Here is a 22027-nt window from a genome sequence, read left to right as displayed (position 1 = left end):
TGACAGGTCTTTGGTTTCTCTTTCTCACGTATCAAGTTCAAATACAACATGATATAAATACAAATATTTTAACGTGTATTTAAGAATATATAATATTTTTTATTAAAATAATAAAATTTAGTATATTAAAACTCAATAATAATATATCTTTAAAATATTTATTAATTTTTTATTCTATTTTTAAAACATATTAAAAAATGGTATTAATATATACATTAATTTTACATGATCTTACTGTGTTACTTGTCTTTCCCGTTTATCTGCATTTGTATATTATTATAAATGATCTTTATTTTTTGTTTTAAAAAATATAGAAACTCATATTTTATTGATCAATCTTATATTTTTTTATAAATACAAATAATATATTTTCTCTAAAATAAACCATTAACGTGAATTTAAGATATCAATATAATTATTTTAAAAATATATTCAGGTTTTTATATTTTACAATAAAATATATATATTGTACTGAATGAGGAACAACTAAGTCTTACTTGTAGGGAAAAGAAACTGAGTATCTATTCAGCTTAGTTTAACTAGATATTCTTTGTCAAGATTAAAAGTTAATTAACCCAATTAAAGGTAATAATTAAGATATTATTTACTTTAAATAAAAGGCTAAAAATTAAGACTAACTTAGCAGGTCTATTAGCCCATTAGAGTACCTATATAAGGAAGGTAAAAATACAAGTAAAAGATTGACTTTCATTATAAAAATAACATTTATTGCTTAGAATCGAATCCTGACTTCAGCATCGGAGTACCTTTTGCAAGTATTCTCCCACGTCAGCAACGGTCAGAGAAACATCATCTCTACAGATCAGAGACTTAAAGATTAGTGTTTTTTAAGCAAGAACACATATATACAAAAAAAAAAATAGATATATTTTCTTTTGGTGGCTAATAGGTAATATAAAAAATAATAATTATGAGATAACATTCTTCTTTTCAAATTTTTAGGTCTAGCTTGATAGTTTTTAAAATGATATATTTGTAATAAAATTTAAATTATTTATTAACGATTGTTATATATATCGTAAGTTATTATTATAGTAGAGAGGTTCATATTTAACACTCACTGTGCTTTGAGTAAGATTGTTATCAACGTAATACAATTTAATTAGAGTTAATTTAAACTTTTTTAAATAAATTTTTATTAGTACATTCTAAATTATTTAATTAAAAAATTTAATATATTCACAGGCCATTAAATAAATGGATAAATTTTTAAAAATTATCATTTTTTTTACGTATTAAGTTAAAAATAGATTATAAGATATTTTTGAAAATTTATCAAATAAAAATAAATAGTATTTTTTAGGTATTTTTTGTATAATTCACAAAAATATCTAATAAAAACACATACATTTGACAAAAAAAATTGAGACTAAAATTGTACAAAATTTAAATTAAAGAGGTTAAAATATAATTAAAGTCTAATTTAAATAAATTTCTAAATAACAACTTATAAAAAATTTATAAATAATAAATAATATTTCTCTTGTAAATTTAAAATAATTTATATATTTTAAATTTCAAAAAAGTTAAAAAAATAAAAATTTTAAATAATAAATAAGTATTATCTAATTTTAACTTGTATAAAAAAATTACTTTATTTTAAAATATAAATTTTAATAAATTTAAAATATTTAAATAATATATTTTTATTTTTAACTTTTTAACATATATCAATAGACATGTATAAAAAAAAATCGTTTGTTTATTTTATAATGGTTCAAAATAATACTAATTATTATTTTTTATTAATTTATTTTTATCTTTATAAAAATATTTATAATAGTTTAATAGTTCTTGAGTAAAAAGAACACATTAATAAAAGATATTTAAAGAAATAACTATTAGTATCTTTTTTAATCCTAATTCAAAATAATAATTTTTAGATATATTAAATATTAATTTTTTAATATTCTTAATTATTCTGTAAATTCATATTAATGAAATACTTATTTATTATGTATATAAATAAATTTAATTAATATATATGTCATTAAACATTTAATATTATGAATGTTTATAGAAATATAATATATTAATAATATAATATTAATGAATTAATTGTTTTAAAAAATTTTAATAAATAAATATATTTTTTAATTTGTATGATTTCTTCTCAGATAAATAAAACTCGATACAGTAATTAAAATACTACCCTAACAACAACCCAACCTTAACCTTCGTAAGTCTAATTAAATGTTTCCTCAATTTTTTCGATGAATTCGGCAAATAGATTGTGGCCTTTTTTAATTTTAAAAAAAATATCAAACACGTAGAAAATGATGAGCTGCAGTGCAGCTGAAAAAAAATAACTGTACAAAGTAAGTTACACGTATGCATCTATCGATTCTAATTGGTTTGTCAAGTTTTAACAATTTGTATTTTATAATAAAATTTTTATGGTTGAATACCTTAGAACCGTAGACAATCCATAATAAATATATATTATGTATGTATATATATATATATATATATATATATATTTGTTCATACCCATCTTCCACATTCGTCAGCTTCTTCTGTGTGCCATCCCTTCTTCTTTTTCTTTGTAAGCATTTCTTCCTTTCTATCGTTCTCAAACGTATCGATTCTTTGTCTGATGCAGTTTAAAGTCATGTTAAATTGCATGAGACTATGATTGACCTTATTGCTTTTGTTGTTTTTCAAGTTTCTGCTGCAGTTGGGGTGTGTCAATTGAGCATGTATTTTGATCTGGGGCATTTCTTTTTTGTTCTGTGAATTTTCCTGCAATCATCAAGTGTGTACTTAGTTCTAGCATTTCTTATTTTTTGGCATCGATCTCTGGAAATTTGTGTTGGGGTGATGATACCCTTTTGCGTAATTGGTTTACTTTTGACAATTAGGGACTCCACATGCAAATTGAATTTATGGGTTGAACCGTATGAGGCAGTGGCTTATGGAATTTTTTTATGTTTAAGTGTCGTGTGAGTTGTAGGCATTTAAGTATTGTAGTCAAATAAACAGTAAAATTATTTGACACCTATATCTTTATTTTCTATTCCCCTTCTTTAGATTTTGTTGTTTAAGCTGTGAAGCTGGATCTTGGACAATTTTAGAATACCCTTTGTGTTTTAGGTTTAGGATGGCTAATGTTAAAGCTCTTTGTATTTTGAATTTAGTGTTGCCAGCCATGTGTACCTGGTATGAAATTGTTTTGACTTTTGATGCTGTCTTTGTTTTTTTTTCTGGTTACTCCATAGAGCTATTGGACTCTTTGAAACCATGGCTCTCTCTGGTGGCGATAAAAATAGAGGAGAGTTGAGGATTCATGAGAGTGTGGATGAGCTAAAGACCGATTTGGCAGACTATGTTGCGGAGTTATCAGAGGCATCTGTGAAAGAGCGAGGAGTCTTTGCCATTGCTTTATCTGGTGGTTCTCTCATTGGCTTAATGGGGTATCTGTATCTTATCTTTTCTATGTAATGTTTCTTTGCTTTTATGATTTAGTGGTGGGCTTAAAACTTATGGTTGCAAACAGAAAACTCTGCGAAGCTCCTTATAACAAGACAGTGGACTGGTCCAAGTGGTATATCTTCTGGGCTGATGAGCGTGTTGTGGCGAAAAACCATGCTGATAGCAATTATAAGCTTGCTAAAGATGGCCTTTTGTCCAAGGTTGTCTCCCTCATTTCAAGCATCTCGTGTTTCTCATTGCTTTGTCCTGTTTCTATAAAGAATGGTTTATTCTCAGAATAATTTTGTGGAATGTGATTTACTTGTAGTTTTCAGGTGACTGTTATTTACTAATTTATGTTCTACTACTGATTGCTTCTTAGAAGGGAAAATCAAACAGAATGTAACAATGATATTATCTTTTAAAAAGATGAACAGCTTTTATTTCTTTTGGTCTTACCAGTTGACTGAGAAAATTGATTAGCTGTTTTAATTTTGATCATTTATAAATAATCTTCTCAAAATTCTTTTGATAGAATGAAACATTACATTTTTCCTTAAAGGTGCTATTTTTTAATGTATGGCTTAATTAATACTGATTACCTTCAAGGAGGTGCTTAGCAAAATTAGCAGTTTGGGTCTTGTTTTTACTATTTACTTTACTGAAATTTAACATTTACTCTGATGTGGAAGCTGAGCCATAATAAGGTGATATTAGTTCGGCCTTCATAGTTCACAGAATTAGGAGGGATGCTTAGTTGTTTTCTACTAATTTCTTCATCCTTTCTTCTTTTACTTTTTCAAGGGATGGGACAGGGGAAAACAGGGTAATATACACAGACCCACGTAAGTTTCAAATTACAAAAGGTTTGTCTTTAATATAGGAAAGGATTATGCTGAAATTATGGTGCTTGTTCTGCAAGATTGTGATGGTGGATATTCAATGTTTATACACTGAAGCAGTCATTCTTTACAAAATAATAAAGGAAACTTTCTTAAATATCCTGTCTATATAGTTGAATGCTATTGTTATTTGATTTTATTTTACCCCTTAAATTATTGATCTAAAGTTCTATAATTTCTTGTGCATTTTTTTGTTTAAATGTTGGTAATGGTGTGTGTTCCTTCCTAAGATAGCCTGAATTAAGGGTGTGACTTCTCCAGTGATTGCTTAAGTCGTGCCAGTGGTTGCATCTGCTGAAGAAACTAAAACAATCAAGTGACTGGAAAGTATAAAGGGCTGTCTCAGAGTAGGACTATGGGTGACCTGACCATACCTGGAGAGGCTAGGACCCTATTTATGGATGGGAAAAGTTTCCTGGTCTTACTCAGTCTCTTCTTTCTGCAAGTAGAGATATGTTAGGAGTAATATTTTTTTTTTCCTGATGAGGATTTACCAGGAGATTACTTGCACCTCAACTCAGTATTTTGTGAGTTGAGTTGTGGGGCATGCCAACTGCCAAGATGTATGAATGTCAGTGATTGCTAAAGATAAACCATTGTTATGGCAATAAGATGGCTGGTGTCAACAAGAATGGAATGGTTGATATCAGCCATAATTTCATCAGCAAAATGTTGGGAGTGCTAACTGGATGAGCTGGTCACAGTGTAAGCACATAAGCACACCCGATTGTTTTCTTGATTGAAAGGACTTAATAAGGATTAATGTATCAGTTGAAAATAATAATAGAAAATTAGGACAGCCATTTTTCGGATTGAAATTGACCAAGTCTTAAGTCTTAAGATTGCTGCCTTGATGCTTTAACAAGTTGATGGTATGTAGTCTTGAGACTTGATATACAGTAGCAGAAGTAAAAGTTCCAACTTCTCAAAACCCTGAACTTATCACCTGATTTTATAACATATGAACTAGGTAGACAGCAACAATCATATGATAACGATTGAGCTGACTTTTATAACCTAATTTCAAAGGTGAACCATGAATGGTACCCTATAGCTCTTTCATGGAGGGTCTCTTACTTTTTAGGTGCTGGGTTATTAAACTCTATTAATACCCATTATCTTCCTGGTGCAATTACCAATTACTATGTTGGGGGTTCTTACAGTCCTAACAGGATTGATAAAAACATTATAGAAAAGAGGAAAACTAGTAACACCCACATGAAAACTTTGAAATTGTATGCACATCGCATTTGATAGTTTTTTGTTCTCTAGGCCACAAACAGAGGGAATACATTGTCTGTCTGCAGCATTTGCCTCTAAATATTCCAATTTCCTTTCACTTACAGCAAGTTGGTTATCAAGTCCGCTCTCAGAATAAAAGTTGCAGAAGGGCTGAGGACTCTATTAGTTGACATGATAGTGGTGGAAAGAGGGAGTTCTTAGCATCTTGCATGATTATTCCTTCAGCAGATTATGTGTGTACTGTGTCAAAAATGCGTTCAGCATTCAAGAAAGTTGTTCCTTTTATTACAGGTGAAATAGCTGTAGAGATGCATTATGATATCCCAGAGGTGTACAACTTGCTTTTGATGTATTTATCCCAAAAGTTGCAGTATGTAAATGAATACAGGAAAAAGGTGTGCTTCAATTGGGGTGTTTGTAAAACGGTTTTTTCTTAGCTAGATGATTGGGCTGTTCTTTATGCTTTATGTTTCACATAAATGGGTGTTGGTTGAATGATGAATATACTTCGTAGCTGGAGAATTAGAATAACCCTTTATAGTTGGATCTGTAACATTCAATAAACAGGCTTTAGGTTTATGTCTTCACTATTATCTTCTGTGCATTTCATTTCTAGGCTGGTTCTGTTCTGTGGTTCATGTCATTCAGCTTGTACGTGATGTGTGGTTCTGCTTCAGTTGCTATAATACCTATACAGTAATTGAGAAAGCAAAAATGCCGTTAAGGAATTTTATGGGTGTTTCCCCGGTTGTTAGAGGTGCATTTTTTCATGTCAGGTGCCATTTTGTAAACCCTGAATTGTGTTTCTTGTTCTTCTATAAATAATGTACATGAGATGCTTGTGGTTATTACCAAGGGAAAAAGAGATGATTAATATTTTACTTGCTTTCTGTTTAAATAATGAGTTGAACAAATGCAACGTGGGAGCCTCTGATGTTAATGTTTTGCTTTGATGTGTTAAAATAACTCTCTTTTTCTGTCCATATCTGCCTTTTATATTCATCTGCTAATATGCTTGTTATATTAGCAGGTGCCTATTGTCCCCAGCCATGTACATTCTATTAATGATTCAGTGTCAGCAGAGGAAGCTGCTGATGATTATGAGTTTGTCATACGTCAGTTAGTGAAAACCCGTGTTATTAGTGTGTCAGAGAGTAGCGACTGTCCCAAGTTTGATCTCATTCTGCTCGGATTGGGTCCGGATGGCCACGTTGCTTCTTTGTTTCCTAATTACTCAGCACTAAATGAAAGGGAAGAATGGGTGACTTTCATCACTGACTCCCCCAAACCTCCACCTGAGAGAATCACATTCACCTTGCCTGTTATCAATTCTGCATCGAATGTTGCAGTAGTTGTCACAGGTGAGAGCAAAGCAGAATCTGTACACTTGGCGATAGATGATGTTGGACCTGACTGCCCGTTAATACCAGCACGAATGGTCCAACCCACTACGGGGAAGTTAGTGTGGTTCTTGGATAAACTGGCTGCTTCAAAACTTGAAGATTCCAACAGTTTGAACAAGTAGAACTTGATGAGGTGTAAGTTTGTATTTAGTGTTAAGGGATTTTACAAGTGTTGATCATATCCTTAGATCCTATTTCTTTTCTCTTGGATAGAAAGTCTCTTTTTTTGCCTTTTCTTGCTCTTTCTTGGGAAGTTGTTTGGAAAAAGTGTGGTATAGATTTTGTAAGCGGCCAATAAAAGTCATGGAGAGCATCATTTCAAGTTCCAACTCCTTGCTTGCCTTCTAATTCCTCATTGGGTTATTGGCTATGATGATGATCTGACCTGTTAGCAATTTAGGAAGGAAAATCAGGTTCATTTAATTCTAAGAGTTCACTTTCCCACACCCTCCTAGTTTCTTGTTTTTCTATTTTGTTTAAATTTTAATATATTTAGTCTTCTTGATGATGGAAAATTTAAATGTTCCCCACCTTTTTTTCAGTTGATAATTGAATTTGAGGAGTCCTCTGGCCATTGGGAGAGGATATTATGTGCCATCAAGTATCCATTTATGTATTCTTCTTTGGACTTTGTGGCTATTGATGGATGCAACATGCACCATCAAGGCTTCACATACCATTCACTTGATTATGTTGGAGCAAATATGGTACTTGTAAGGATGCTGGAAAAGACAATTGAATATATTTTATCATCAACAGACTTCATATCAATAAATACAAATAACTTTTGGGGCATAAAGATTTACATATATTCGTATTTACACTTAGTTTGGATGGACGGAATTAAAGATCACATTTTAAGCAATATAATAAAATTAAGATGATTATTATCATTCTGTTATTTAGATAACTTTAGTTAAAACAAAAAGTTAGTACATTCATGATTTGGAAAGGAGTAGAATATAATTATTTTAATAGAAGCTTAATATTATATGTTTTTCAATTTTATTTTCTACCGGTGGATAAATTTAGAAGTTTATTAAATTCTATTATATAAAATTTTAGGATCCACTCGGTTAAACTTTAAAAAGAAATGCTTTTACAGATGAAACATTTTTAAAAATTATAATTTTTAACTTCTAAAAAAGAGGTAATGAAATGACTTTTTTAAAATTTGATTTTAAAATTAATCATATCATTATGAATTTTTAAACATTTCTTTCAATTAAAAAGATCGTATTCCTTAAATTTTCTTCTACAAGCCATTGAGAAAAAAATAAATTATAAAAAAGTAAAATTTACAATACTTCTAATTAAAATGATTTGATACTTTTTTACACGTTAAATAATGTTAATTTTATATTATTAGATAATAAGATTAATGATTTAAATAAATAAAATATTAACACCCTATAATTTTAAAATAATAAAAAAATTATAACTATTAATTTAAAGAAAATATAAAATAATTTTACTAAGTTTACGACTACACCTTATTATAAAATGGTTTAGATAAGATTTCAATTTCCACGTCTCCGTCATTCTTTCCAAAATCTGTGTTGCATTTGAGTATGGGATTGAATTATTCTTGTTATTAATAATTACGCATTCTGTTAGGTTTTCTTGCATCTATCAAAAGGAGCCAGCGAGGAAATGAATTAAACCACTCAGGAAGGTCGTCAAGATTAAAGAAAAATCTAATAAAGAACTCAAAAGATGAGAATCAATTGTGTCCCAAATGGGAATTTAAGATATTCCTTTACCATTTTCAATCTGTACACGGTTTGGAATCTGGGAGATTTTTCAGTGACAGTTTATTTAAGTGTCTGGTTGGTTTACTGTTTAAAATCAATTCTTGTGCTTTACAGATTGCACTAGTGCCGAAGATGGTTGGTCCATAAACGAGTACCCTAAGGCCTTGCAATTTGTGATGAATCTGAATGAGGTTAAGAGAGTGATGCTATAAAATATAAATGAGAATTTTGAGTTAAAAACTATAGTATTTGGTCGCAGTATCATCATAGTAAAATAAATGTATCATAAGGATCATGAAAACTCAGCTGAAAACTAAAAAGGCTAGGAATTAAATAAGAGAAAAGTTATATTCACCCACATCCAACTCTCTAATATTATCAACATGGGGTTTATAACATGTTTGGATACACATTTTATAAGCTATATGGCGCGTTAATGATGCATAAGCTATTTTATGTAACGTCAATCAAATGTGCATCCAAGGTTGGTCATCACAAGCTAATGATCATTGTAACATCACAACTTATGCACTTTTGTAGTACAAAAGTATACAATAACATTATCTCCTTTTCTTTTTTTGTTTTTACATGACCATCAATTTACTCTCTTAGTCTTCTTGCTTTCATCCTGTTGTCTCTACGTCCTTTTCTGTTACATTTTCTCCTTTGGAGAACATTATAATTACATCCTCATAAACAGAGAACAGTATGTAACTTCAGCTTGTTATTGGACTAAACTATTCGAAGAGATAAAAAAAGAAAGAAGAAACCAGCCCCTTTTTATATTGTAACTCTCAAGGTTTTATTAGCAAGAAAATGTTGTGTTTTCTTCAAATTTGCTTTTGGTTTTAATTTTGTTGTCTTTTAAAACTTTAAATTTGCTAAATTCTATGTAAATCATGCGTGTTTAGGATGTTTTTTACTGTGTGTTCTATTCTAATGTTGTAGTTTAGCATTTTTCAATTTGTAAGCATTGTTGAACTTCTTAATCAATGATTTATTGAGAAAAAAAATTTGAGATGACCCCCCAGCTCAAGGTGTAAACCACCTTTTTCAGTTAACAATTAGCTTTTTAATTTTCTGTTAAATTATCAACTATTTTTTGTTAAATAAACTCTTAATAGTAGCTTTTTTATTTTTAGTATCTTACCTCTGACATTTATTCTAATATTTTAAATTAATACATCCCTCATAATACCATAAAATAATTGTGACAACTAATCCCATGAATCATTGAATTCTAACTTAAATTTAACGACACATGCTGACAGAAGATAAATTCCACGTTTAGATATATTATGAGTGCAACTTGAAAATTTTGAAGACAAGGTGTATAAAATAAAGTCTGAATTAAAAATAATTAAATTTACGCTATATTTCACGTAATGTGGATGATTTATATGTGGAGCGTGTCCCCATTTCTTCCTTTAGCTTTTGTTTACAAGAATTCAGGGTCTTAAAACACTCACAGCTCACAGGTTCCAGCTTTTGTACCTTTTTTTAATGTTGAATAGCCCTTCGTAAATGACCAAAGTGAGACAAATTTATTAGTAGGGTTAAAAAAAATTTTGAGATGCTGAAGAAAAAGTTGCAAACATCAAAATATCTAACTAGGGACCTGTCAAGTCAGAAAGAGAAAATACATCACTTTGGGAAAGAAATGTAAAGTGAAAATTTGAGATTTTGAATTTTGATTATAATGTCATTGGTACAACAGAAAAAATGGGAATACAAAAACCAAAGGTAATATTACCTCTAGCAGTGGAAAACACGGAAAGAAACAAATAAACAAATGAAACACTCTAGTTTTCTATACAAGGGATGAAAACTTCACTGTGAGAAACATAAGGTACAAAACTGATATTACTCACTATCACTAACATACCCTACTGTGCGGTATTCTTGTTCTGTAACTGACCTTATACCATTTGGATCAGCAGTTATGTCCTCCATATCTTCACTAGGAGGAAAGCCGCGTACTCGACCAAGTATCCATTGATCTATGACCCCGCAATCGATTGCATACTTGATGGAATGCTCTAGGTATCCTTTATCAGTTATCAACTCAGGTTGAACTGTCAACATTCGCATGAGTGCTGCAGAGATAAGATACACATGGCTTAGTTTTGGGATGAGGTTTTCATCTTAAAAATAATAAAAAACCAGTTTAACACCATTTGCATTAACAATGCTTGAAAGTTTTATTTCCAATCTTTGTGTGCAAAAGATTCAAGCAATATAAGCCTTGAGTGCTGCCACTATTTATCACATGCTTATTATGGATACATTAAGCAAACTTAAACATGGTTTTGCCTCCTACAATCCACGTAAGGGCAAAGGCAATTGTGCTCTATCTTTTTAACATATGTTGTGGCTCAATGCCAACCCCAATATGCAATTAATCACCTACTGTGATACAATTTTAGGGTGCGTTTTTACACAAATTATTTAAGTGCTTATTAAGTTCTTTTTAAATGATGACTTATTCCAAAAATTTAATAATGAAACTTACTGAGATAAGTTGAAAACAACTTATTTTGATATGCTATACCAAGAAGCTTATTGAAATAAGCTGAAAACAACTTGTGAGAGTCAAAAGTTGTTCATAAGCTCTTCTAAAGAAGGTCTTAATAAATGAGTTTTGTTGAACTCAATTACTCAAGAACAAAGCCCGCTTGGTGGACTTTTAGAGCAATAAGGTAGAAGAATTGTCCAGACTCAATGAAATTATGAAATAAATTCCTCGGCCTCTGCAGCATTGCTTCAAAAGCCATCACATCTCAAATGATTCTTTTTACAGTAGTGTCAGACATGATTTAAAAGAGGTTCCCCTTTTTATTATTCAAATGGACTGATACATCCTATGGTAAAAAAAATGCGACACTATGATTGAAATGTAAATTTGCTATAATGTACCTGCAACAATGCCATCTCCAGATGCTGACATATCACAAGTGAAAGGGGTAATCGGAGCATCCTCCATCCCAAGAACAGCACCATCAAGCTCTTTGGTGTAGTAATGTATCTTGGATGTTCCATTAGTCACAAATAAAACCTTGAGATTTTCATGCCAAAGTGGAGCAATCACTTCAGGTTCATAATGGACAAACTTTGACTTGGCATTATTTTTGGTGTCAAATTCTTCAGATGGTGTGATCCCACATAAGAACTCTAGTTCTTGCTTGGTGACCTCAATAATGTCCGCAAGATTCCACACTTGCTGAATGAAAATCTTGGTTTCTTCCCTTGAGTGCCATAGTGGCAAAGGAAGGTTTAAATCAAAGAAAACAACGCCTCCAAAATGCTTTGATATCTTGATGGCTTGCAATGTAGTTGATCTCATGTTACGATCAAGCAAGGAATGTGTAGTGAAGTAGAACATTTTTGCCTGCATGACATGTATTAAATTACTTAATAGTATTTGGAAGCAATCTAACCTCCCAAGTGGCTAAAACCTAAAAAGTAAGTAGAAACATAAATTATATAGAAGACCTAAGGTAATCCAAGGCAAGCAACAATTCTTGAATGGCTAGTACAGATGTGATAGAGCCACGGATATGATAGGACACAAACACAGGAATATAAATAATTTTAAATATTATAGGATACAACACAGTTCTAATACAACATATAAAATTAACATAAAATAAAAATCTTAACTCACAAGATAGAATTATTGCTTTGAAAATGAATACAAGTTACTTTAGACATAATAAAATGCTAATATTTATCAAATTATTACGATATTCTAATTGGTATTGCAACAGAAGTTTAAACAATAAAAGTAAAAAATTATATACATGCAACTAAAAGCGTTCAAAGTGTCCATGCACCACCCCACATGAACGTGTCTGACACAGTTATGACACGACATGACTACTATTTAGAAGTGTCTGTGCTTCTTAGCTGAATGGAGCCTCACACTAAACTTTCAATGTTTCTGCTTTTTATTCAAATGATCACTGTAACTAATACAGCAACCAACAATGCACCATGTCAACAGAAGTCATGGTTGCAAAATATAGAATAATAAAAACAGGATGATAAAATAATTTTTGTTCGACCTTCCAATTTTGCAACTCATAAATATTGGTTCCATCTAATGAAGAAAAACACATCACAATTCAGCTCAATATTCGATAATGCTGCCACACAAACAACGATCAGGCTAGAACCTACTAGCTACAGAGAAATCAGCTTACTTATTTTAAATCTTTTTCTTTAATGGGTTTTTTAACTTGCAAGTTCCATACCTCTTTCAGCACATGAATATTTATCTCAGATTTTGTCAAACTATCTTCAGCACAGGGTTTTACACAACTCATTTTAAGTCGATTCCTTTTACCAATCTTCATCAATGATACAGCTGTTGCCCTTTTACCATCAACACGGACTGATCGTGTTTGGACCCTATTCATATTCATGTAGTACAGCATTGCTTGACCATAATCATCATCCGCAAGCTTTCCCATGAAGGCAACCTTGCCACCCAAGGTTGCAAGAGCAATGGCAACACTACCAGCAGAGCCGCCAGGAGCCCTAACAAAATTTTCAGGACTCCACAGGGCATCCTTCATGCTTTCATGGATTTCATGATTTATAAGCCTGTTGGCGGGTCTCCCTGAAGGCACAAAAGCATGCTGCGCAGCTCCAAAGCAACAAACAAGGGGAGGCCACCCATAAGTAAAGCTAATGTCCTCTCCATCATCTTTTACCAGTTCCAAGCCACCATCACTCTCATCCTCCACAGTTCCAATAAATGAAGACTCATCTTCATCGCTGATTTCAGCCTCGCTACCTTTGTCCTCTACAATTAAATTATCCTCTTTAGGTTTGCTTCGTCTTCTAACTTTTTTCTCTTCCTTGAATTCCTTCTCTTCTTCCAAGCCAGCAGATATAGACGCATCTATAAATGACAGCAGGACTTAGCTAGCACTTACAGCAAAACACATATATAATGTATAAAATTACCAGCATTGAGACAAAGATCAAGACATTACCTTTTCGTCGAGTCCTTCTAGTTTTCTTCTTGGAATCATCACTAGACACAGATGAGCTTTCTTCAACGGAAGCATCATCTCTATCTACCAACAAATCAGCATTACCTTCAAGAAACTCATCTTTTGATTTCTTCTTCGTCGTTGTCGTTGCTCTCTTAGTTTTAGATGACCTAGTTGCCTTCTTCTTCATCACAGATTCATTTTCACTGGGTTCATCTATTGCAGAGTCTAGAGAAGCCTTTTTCCTAGCCATTGCCACATGACCCCATTTCAACGCAGACCTAAGTTCCCCAAGTTGCAGTACATTACAAGAAGTATAACAATATGACCAGTTCAAGTGGTACCTGCACAATTGCAAAGACAAGATTTACTACACATTCAATTCAACCACCACAAAAATTACAAGCTAAGATTCAGCCAAACTTGACCCTCAAAAGCATTACTTGAAACCCATTACGATATTACCCCCTCCCCACAAAAACAAGTGCAGAATATATATATATATTGCAACTTTCAAGCCAAATGGAAGGACTTTCCATTGGTACTGAGCATTAGGAATACAGAAAAAATTATATTTTTTTTTGCAGGGTATCATTGGATTTCGATAAATTTACTAAATTCCCAAACTTTCCTTCAAATCCATTTCATGATTATCCTATAAAAAGCATAATTGAAGAAAATTCTGGAAAATTAAAGCTTTTTTCCTGAAGGGGGTGTTTATAATTTTTTTGAGACTACAAGCAGAGGGTGTCAATGGAGAGAAAGAGAGAACCTGGGAAGTGAGAGAAACTGGGGAAAAGAAAGGCATGCCATTGGAAGAGTACAAGTTAGAAACACTGAGTAGTTTTTCTTTCTGGCATGACACACTGCACTAGCTAAGGTTTAGTTAGCCTTAGCATATGAGGATTATGGCTCCAAAAGGGAAAAGGGTTTAAGAACAACACCCCAAAACGACAAGGGATTTAAAAGAGGTAGGGTCCTGTGCGAAACGTCATGCCGTTTTAGTAAAGTTTGGGACTTTAGCCTATTCACGACAACATGCCACTATTTTATAGTTAAACCTATTAGAATTGTCCTGTGTTACTTCGTACTTGTTGTGGTCGTGTGTCTTGGAGTGTTCTCCTAGCTGTTCCTCCCTGTTGTTTGAACCCCTTTTTCCCTTCTAACCCAATTGAGAGAGATTAAGAGTCAAAAAATAAGTATCTTGAAAAAAATAATATATGTAAGGGTAGGTCAAGGTTTTCAATTACAGTTTATAAATGTAATTTTGACCACAAGATTAAGATTTTGGATATTGTGTCACATCAATTATATTTTTTTGTAAGTTTCATAGTATTAAGGTTTTAGGGGACTCCACAACCACTACTTCGACCACAAATTAGAACCTTGATAAGGATATTTGAAAGGTAAGCATGTTTATCACTGTTTTTCCTTATGCAAGGTGTTTGATAATATGCCTCAAGAGATATTTAGATCTTGTTTTTTGGTGTATCATAATGGAAATTAGCGAATCTCATTGACTGCAATTATATTGATTATAATGTTTATTGGCTACATTAAGTGATTAAATTGGAATAATGGATTGTTATTTACTAACATATAATTGCTTGTGTATGATATTTATAGATATTTGATTTTCCATGGGAATGTGATCTCTTTCTAATCTTTTTTCTTTTTTCCGTTGTGAACAATGACTGGAATGTTGCTTAGAATAAGTAACTACAGGTGAAGAAAGGTAGGAGTTTGGTTTCATATATACACACATTGGAAGGTCTCTCCTCAGATGACTACTTTGAAGTATCTTGGAGTACCCTGGCGTCAACTTTTTTTTGCCAGAAAGTATCTTAAAGGTAAACATAAATTCATTGAATTTGATCAAGCTGCTCTTCCATGTATGATATGGAATTTCTATGATCTGATACTAAAAAGTAACTCAGATTGAAGTTTGTGGGCTTTGGCTGTTGTAATAGTAAAGAGTTTCATGCCTGTGTCGGTGAATTGGTTATTCGTTATCTTAAACTTAAAGATTGTCATCAACTGATACTTGGATGGAGATATAGGGAGTTAATTGGTTTTTTCCCCAACGGTGCATTGTATATTTTTGTAATTTGAGAAATAAATTATTTTTGCTTTCTAGGCTATGGATGATGGATGGTGCCTAAACTATGTAATTTTGTTTCCCTATGGTTTGTATGTAAAACAGTAAAAGGATAATCAATCTGAGTTAGTTTTTGGATCATCAATCAAGGCAAATTACCATATTGATTAAATTTTCACTGCAGTACCAGGTTTTTCCTCTCTTCACACAGCTCCAAATTCCTCTGTGGAACTTCACTCACAAGATGAGGAAGTAGTGATTGCTTTGGGAAGTAATGTAGGTAATAGGCTGCATAACTTCAAGGAAGCGTTGAAATTGATGAGGAAGGCAGGCATAAACATCACAAGACATGCTTGTTTGTATGAGACAGCACCAGCATATGTTACTGATCAACCTCGCTTTATCAACTCTGCAGTTCGAGCTGTTACTAAACTCAGGCCACACGAGTTATTGTCGACACTCAAAATAATTGAGAAGGATTTGGGCCGTACAGATGGGATAAGGTATGGTCCAAGGCCGATTGACTTGGACATTTTATTCTATGGTAAATATAAAGTCAGATCTGATATCCTCACTATACCGCATGAAAGAATTTGGGAGAGGCCATTTGTTATGGCCCCTTTGATGGATTTACTGGGATCAGCTATTGACAATGACACAGTTGCTACCTGGCATTCATTTTCAGGCCATTCCGGTGGACTCTCTGAATTGTGGGAAAAATTAGGTGGCGAATCCCTTATAGGAGAGGAAGGTATGCATAGAGTAATGCCTATTGCAAATGGCTTACTTAACTGGTCACAGAGAACTTCTGTCATGGGGATCCTTAATTTGACTCCAGATAGTTTTAGTGATGGGGGAAATTTCCAGTCTGTGGAGTCTGCTGTTTCTCAGGTTCGGTTAATGATTTCAGAGGGAGCCGATATGATTGATATTGGTGCTCAGTCTACTCGGCCAATGGCGTCTAAGATCCCGGCTGAAGAAGAATTAGGTAGATTAATCCCTGTCCTGGAAGCTGTGATGTCAATGCCTGAGGTAGAAGGAAAGCTCATATCCGTGGATACTTTCCACGCTGAAGTCGCTTCCGAAGCGGTGAGTAGAGGGGTTCATCTCATAAATGATGTATCCGCAGGGAAGTTAGATAGTAACATGTTTAAGGTCATGGCAGATCTTGATGTTCCTTATGTTGCAATGCACATGAGGGGGGACCCATGTACAATGCAGAATAGTGAAAACTTGAAATATGATAATGTCTGTAAAGAGATATCATCAGAATTATACTCGAGCGTTAGAGAAGCCGAAATGTCAGGAATCCCAGCATGGAGGATTATTATTGACCCTGGCATTGGATTCTCAAAGAAAACTGAAGACAATTTAGATGTCATCACAGGATTGCCTGACATCAGAGAAGAGATTGGTAAAAGAAGTTTGGCCATTTCTCATGCTCCTATACTAATTGGACCCTCAAGAAAGAGTTTTTTGGGTAAAATTTGTTCTCGTCCAGATGCAGTTGAGAGGGATCCTGCTACCATTGCTTCAGTCACAGCTGGTGTTTTGGGTGGGGCTAATATTGTTAGAGTGCATAATGTTAAAGATAATCTAGATGCTGTGAAGCTTTGTGATGCAATTCTAAGACAGAAAAGTTCTCACATGAAAATTAGACAATGAAATTGTCTTTCTATCCTACCTTTGAGCCCACCAATCTGGCTTTATGCAATAATTCTTTTGCTGGTGTTCTTTGCCATAACACTCCTGCTCCCAAGTCATGAAGAACTCCAAATGCTGCCAATAGCAAAGAAGCATGAAGTACAATTAATTACACTCAGTACCCTTCAATAATCAACATTCCATTGTTAACTTCTGAATTTTATGCCTCTGTCGTGTTTGTTTCATCCCTTAACATGTGTTTGATTATCATATGGAATAACTCATCCTTCCTTGCTTATTATATGGTCCAGAAGGTAGTTTTATTATTTTAAATAAACGACAACCCAATGATCAGGTACCCACTGTTTTACGTCTCACGCACTTGAAAATGATTTTCCTTTTGGTGTAGAATATAATATTTGCTTTAGAGCATAATATTTTTTTATTTAAATATGTTTTTCCTTGCCCCTTGATATACTACAAAAATTGTTTTAACTTTCTAATATAATAATTGTATTTAGACTTCAATTTTACTACATTATTCTTACATTCTCCAGTTTGGATGATAAAATGACAAAAATGCGCATCCTAATGCATACTCGCTTACTTTTACTATTTTAGTAATATACTAATTTGGTCTAAATTATGAGAACAAATTAATTTAGTGTTTGAACTCGTAATTTCAACAAAAATTATCCATAAAAAAGTTTTTTTTTTTTATCACTTTTGAACTCATTTGTTCCTTTTTTTTTTTTTTCGTGTCTATATTCCTTTATATCATTGTTTTCTAGCCACATAATTTCTCTCCATAATTTTGAAAATTGGACCAAATCTAATTTGACTAGTTAAACTGAGAATCGATCATATAATCAATCTGAACAACTCAAGAAATCAAGAGTACAAAAACTGGTAAAAGTTCGTAGAACCAATCAAGAATCGACTAAAACAAATTAATACCAAGAATTGGTTTCAAAAAACTAATTTGGACCACTTTTTAAAAGAAATTAAATCCAGATTGCCCCGATGCAATGTCGAGAAACGTTGATGATTGCCGAACAATGCTTCAAAGTACGCTTAAGAATCATTTTACTCATTTCCAGCAAATTAAGCATGCTTTAAAGTGACTTTGAATTTTACTACACTACTAAAACTGGATAGATCATATATATTGTATTAAATCTGAATCTAAAATTCGATGTGGTCTAATTAATTTTTTTAGTTATTCAGTTCTAAATTTTAGTTAATTTTTATTTTAATTAAATTCATATTTCAACAATCTTTCCTTGTATCTAGATAGTTTATCAACCCTTGCAAATAGATTGTTCAGGAGTCTTTTTTTTTAAATAATGGGCAGATCAATGCACGATGCTCCGACTATTTTTGTTCTGAGTATCAAATGTCCGAGACCAACCATATAACAAACAAATGGAATTAAACCGGAGGCTTGGTTTTCTATTTTTTGTCAAAAAATAAAAATAAATTGGAGAACAAGTAACGAAGAAATTTTAGGGTAGTCCAATTGCAAGAGGTTTCACCTGACAAGTGAGGTAAGGAAATGGAGAAAACCTTTCATTTCAGAGACAAGTCCCCTAGATACCATGTTTCAAAACCTATAGGAATATGTTACACCATACATTTGATTTATCTCACACTACAGAAGGGGTAAACAATTAATAAAATGCACTGTTTCCTTTGGTGACTATATGATAATTTATTGGTTATTCTGTTGAAGAACCTCTGCTTCAGCCTTTGCCATGGGGTCATCCTTGATCTCAATTTCCTCTTCTTTTTCTCCTTCTCGCTCTTGTGCTACTTGTTTCCTACGCAAGTCTTCTGCAGCCTGCATTGCAGCTCGATTTTCTGCTTCAAGTCGACGCATCTCCTCCTCTTGCTGCTGCCGCTCAAACCAAGTATCAGCATCCGCCCAAACTGAAAAATTCAGAATACCAAGAGTCAATCAACAAGGACAAATTCAATCTAGGAAGTTCAAATCTTTCTTCCCCCTATATATAGCTTTAGAATCCCTGAAACCTCATCCACATATAAAGACCAAATCATTTTATCCCATATATAGCTTTGAAAACATGGATCAATCGGCTGCATTGGTGTCCATATATAATCTTGCAAACATGGATCATGAATGATGTACCTATACATATTACACACAAAAGTATAATGGAAGGGTGCAAGGTAAAAAGTGGTATATCCATAAAAAAATTTACCGGTGTTATATTCTTTCTTCTTCCTTCAGACTTACCAGTTCACATTTTCCTATTTATTATTTTATGTGTTCTGTTCTTTTTCTACTAATTTCACCATCACCTTTCCTTTTTTTTCACTTCATTCCGATGCTCTTATTGCTCCTAGATTGATGATAATTGTGTGTAAATTGTGACATACTTTTGGGTTTTCATTTCAGTATTTATACAAGTAGTATAGATTATTTAGTTTGTCTTGTATTTAAAATAGCTGCCATCCCTACATGCGTCGCTATCTGAGATTAATAACTATGGAATAGACTACACAATACACATAATTAATTTCTGCCTACACAACAATTTCTTTCTGTAACTTCCTCTCATGAAAAGGCACGACAAAATCCATTTTAATATGGCTAAATGAATATCACTAGGTCCAATCAATCCGTAAAACAGCTTACCTCCCCCACCACTCAAAATTTTCAGTAATAATGGAGACACCATTCTTGCCAATCAAATTGGGAGATTCTAGAGTTAATTTAAGCTTGAAAAAATGACTTGTGACATTCCTATTTGCAATTTTGAATTCGCAACAATAAGCTTCTAATCCAAAAAGACTTTTTTGGAATAGAATGTAAGAATGTGTTTAGTAACACAAACTTGTAGATTTTTTAACAATTTATACGCGCACTAAATAACTTCAAAACTTCCTTTGTAGTCCTTTGCACACATTCCAATCGTCTCTAATTTAATCAATTAGTTATAGCTATAAGCTTTCATCTACCTCATAAACTATCAACTTCAAGCTATAAGCTTTCAGCTAGTTTCATCAAACCCGCAGTAAGTTCCATGGTTAAATTAAACACAAAATCAATAACAGCAGGAACAAAACACAGTAAAAACAGAACAATCAAGAATTAGCGATAGAAAAAGCAAAAACGAAATTGGAAAGAGGGAATAGAGGATCGTAGAATAAGGGTTTTGAACATACTAGGTTGAGCGGCCCAGCCCTGCTCGCCACCCTTAATGCGTTCGGGGAGGGCGTAATTGACGGTGAGGACGCGACCGTAGAGCTCGGCGCCGTCCATGTTGTCCATGGCGGCGGTGGCGTCTTCCCTCTCGAGAAAGGTGACGAAGCCGAAGGAACGGTGCTTCTGAGTGGCTTGGTCGAGCGGCGTTTTCACGTCTTTGATATCGCCGAACGGAATGAACGCGGCGTGGAGAATGGACTCGTTCACTTCCTCCGCTAACCCTCCCACGTATAGCGTGTTCTTCTGCACCCCTTGCATCATCGCCATTGTTAGGGTTTTCCACGCACTCCACAAGGAGGAACGATTATTTTTCAAATTTTACTTTTTTTTCGTTTGGGCTTGTCCTGTTGGCTTGTCTGGGTTGGGCCTATTATGGCTGCAATTGCTTTTCTAATCTAACAAACGCTTGTATTCCTGGTCTTGGTATAACTAAACTAGTAGCTCAAGACCAAAAAAAACTCCCTTGTATTCTTTCTCTCTCATTCATCAACCGCGTACATATAAATTTTAATGAGATTTTGAAATTTAAGAATATACATAGAGGAATATGTAAAATCATGTAAGCTATATGAGAGTAAACTTATGATTCATACTATGAAATTGTAAGAAAATATGATTGAACACAAAATACACAAAAAAAAAAATAGAAACTAAAGAAAATCAATTTAATTTTATATCAGTAAGTCTACCAATAGAAACTATATATTTTTTATATAAGATAATTACAAAAATATTGCGACAGAAAAAATTTACACATAATTTTTATTAACTTAAAAAAATTATATGATTGTTGTGTACCTAAAAAAGTATTATAGAAAGTTTAAAAAAATAAATAAGTATGTACAAGATATGTATTAAGATAACTACATATATAAAAACTTCTAAAGATACATATAAGAATTTTTTAATATGAATATATTATATCAAGATTATTTTTGAGTTTTTATTTAGAAAAAAATTCTTTCTCAATATAATTTTTTAATAATTTAAGTAAGGAATTTGGTAGACTATGTAAATTATAACTATGAATCATGATCCATAGGCCATAGCATGTGTTTCTTAGCTACACAATAGAATAAACGAAGAACAAATATATGATACTTTGTTTGTTTTAGTTTTAGTTTTAAATTTTTAAAAATAAAACTTCAAAACAATTATAAAAAATTAGTTTTAAGAAAATAATGAAAATAAAAATATGCTTATTAGATTCATTTTTAAAACTATTTTGAAGATGGAAAATTAAAAAACTTAAATTAATTTTGATGTGGAGAGATTATTAATTTTAGTTATTTAATTTGTATCCACTATCCAGCCCCGCCCCGT

The 22027-nt window shown here is 32.5% G+C and overlaps 4 protein-coding genes across 6 annotated transcripts; 2 read left to right on the top strand and 2 right to left on the bottom strand.

Annotated features, from left to right (window-relative positions):
- The first annotated feature begins 2515 nt into the window (after window positions 1–2515).
- LOC113869478 (probable 6-phosphogluconolactonase 2) lies at window positions 2516–7770 on the top strand. 2 transcript variants are annotated; one of them, XM_027505806.1, is made up of 5 exons: window positions 2516–2566; window positions 3240–3434; window positions 3518–3653; window positions 6607–7112; window positions 7522–7770. In XM_027505806.1, exons 2-4 carry the CDS (start codon window positions 3262–3264, stop codon window positions 7099–7101), a joined length of 804 nt encoding a protein of 267 aa, XP_027361607.1. In that variant the 5' UTR covers window positions 2516–2566; window positions 3240–3261; the 3' UTR covers window positions 7102–7112; window positions 7522–7770. The 2 variants fall into 2 exon arrangements, with proteins under 2 accessions (XP_027361607.1, XP_027361606.1); XM_027505805.1 differs by having other exon boundaries at window positions 6607–7659.
- Window positions 7771–10385: 2615 nt separating this feature from the next.
- LOC113868853 (fructokinase-like 2, chloroplastic) lies at window positions 10386–14754 on the bottom strand. The gene is made up of 5 exons (XM_027504808.1): window positions 14506–14754; window positions 13734–14077; window positions 12987–13639; window positions 11650–12121; window positions 10386–10829 (listed from the first exon to the last, which is right to left on the bottom strand). The coding sequence occupies exons 1-5, from the start codon at window positions 14544–14546 to the stop codon at window positions 10597–10599; spliced, it is 1743 nt and encodes a 580-aa protein (XP_027360609.1). The 5' UTR covers window positions 14547–14754; the 3' UTR covers window positions 10386–10596.
- Window positions 14755–14882: 128 nt separating this feature from the next.
- LOC113868854 (folate synthesis bifunctional protein, mitochondrial) lies at window positions 14883–17635 on the top strand. 2 transcript variants are annotated; one of them, XM_027504810.1, is made up of 3 exons: window positions 14883–15139; window positions 15459–15583; window positions 16016–17635. In XM_027504810.1, the coding sequence occupies exons 2-3, from the start codon at window positions 15517–15519 to the stop codon at window positions 17494–17496; spliced, it is 1548 nt and encodes a 515-aa protein (XP_027360611.1). In that variant the 5' UTR covers window positions 14883–15139; window positions 15459–15516; the 3' UTR covers window positions 17497–17635. The 2 variants fall into 2 exon arrangements, with proteins under 2 accessions (XP_027360611.1, XP_027360610.1); XM_027504809.1 differs by having other exon boundaries at window positions 15444–15583.
- Window positions 17636–19093: 1458 nt separating this feature from the next.
- On the bottom strand, window positions 19094–21008 carry LOC113869630 (peptidyl-prolyl cis-trans isomerase E). The gene is made up of 2 exons (XM_027506057.1): window positions 20665–21008; window positions 19094–19404 (listed from the first exon to the last, which is right to left on the bottom strand). The coding sequence occupies exons 1-2, from the start codon at window positions 20969–20971 to the stop codon at window positions 19187–19189; spliced, it is 525 nt and encodes a 174-aa protein (XP_027361858.1). The 5' UTR covers window positions 20972–21008; the 3' UTR covers window positions 19094–19186.
- Between the last annotated feature and the right edge of the window lie 1019 nt (window positions 21009–22027).

Source organism: Abrus precatorius, unplaced genomic scaffold, assembly GCF_003935025.1.
Source record: "Abrus precatorius isolate BTA unplaced genomic scaffold, Abrus_2018 Scaffold6, whole genome shotgun sequence".
Classification (NCBI taxonomy): domain Eukaryota; kingdom Viridiplantae; phylum Streptophyta; class Magnoliopsida; order Fabales; family Fabaceae; genus Abrus; species Abrus precatorius.
This window is presented reverse-complemented; position numbering and strand designations above follow the sequence as displayed.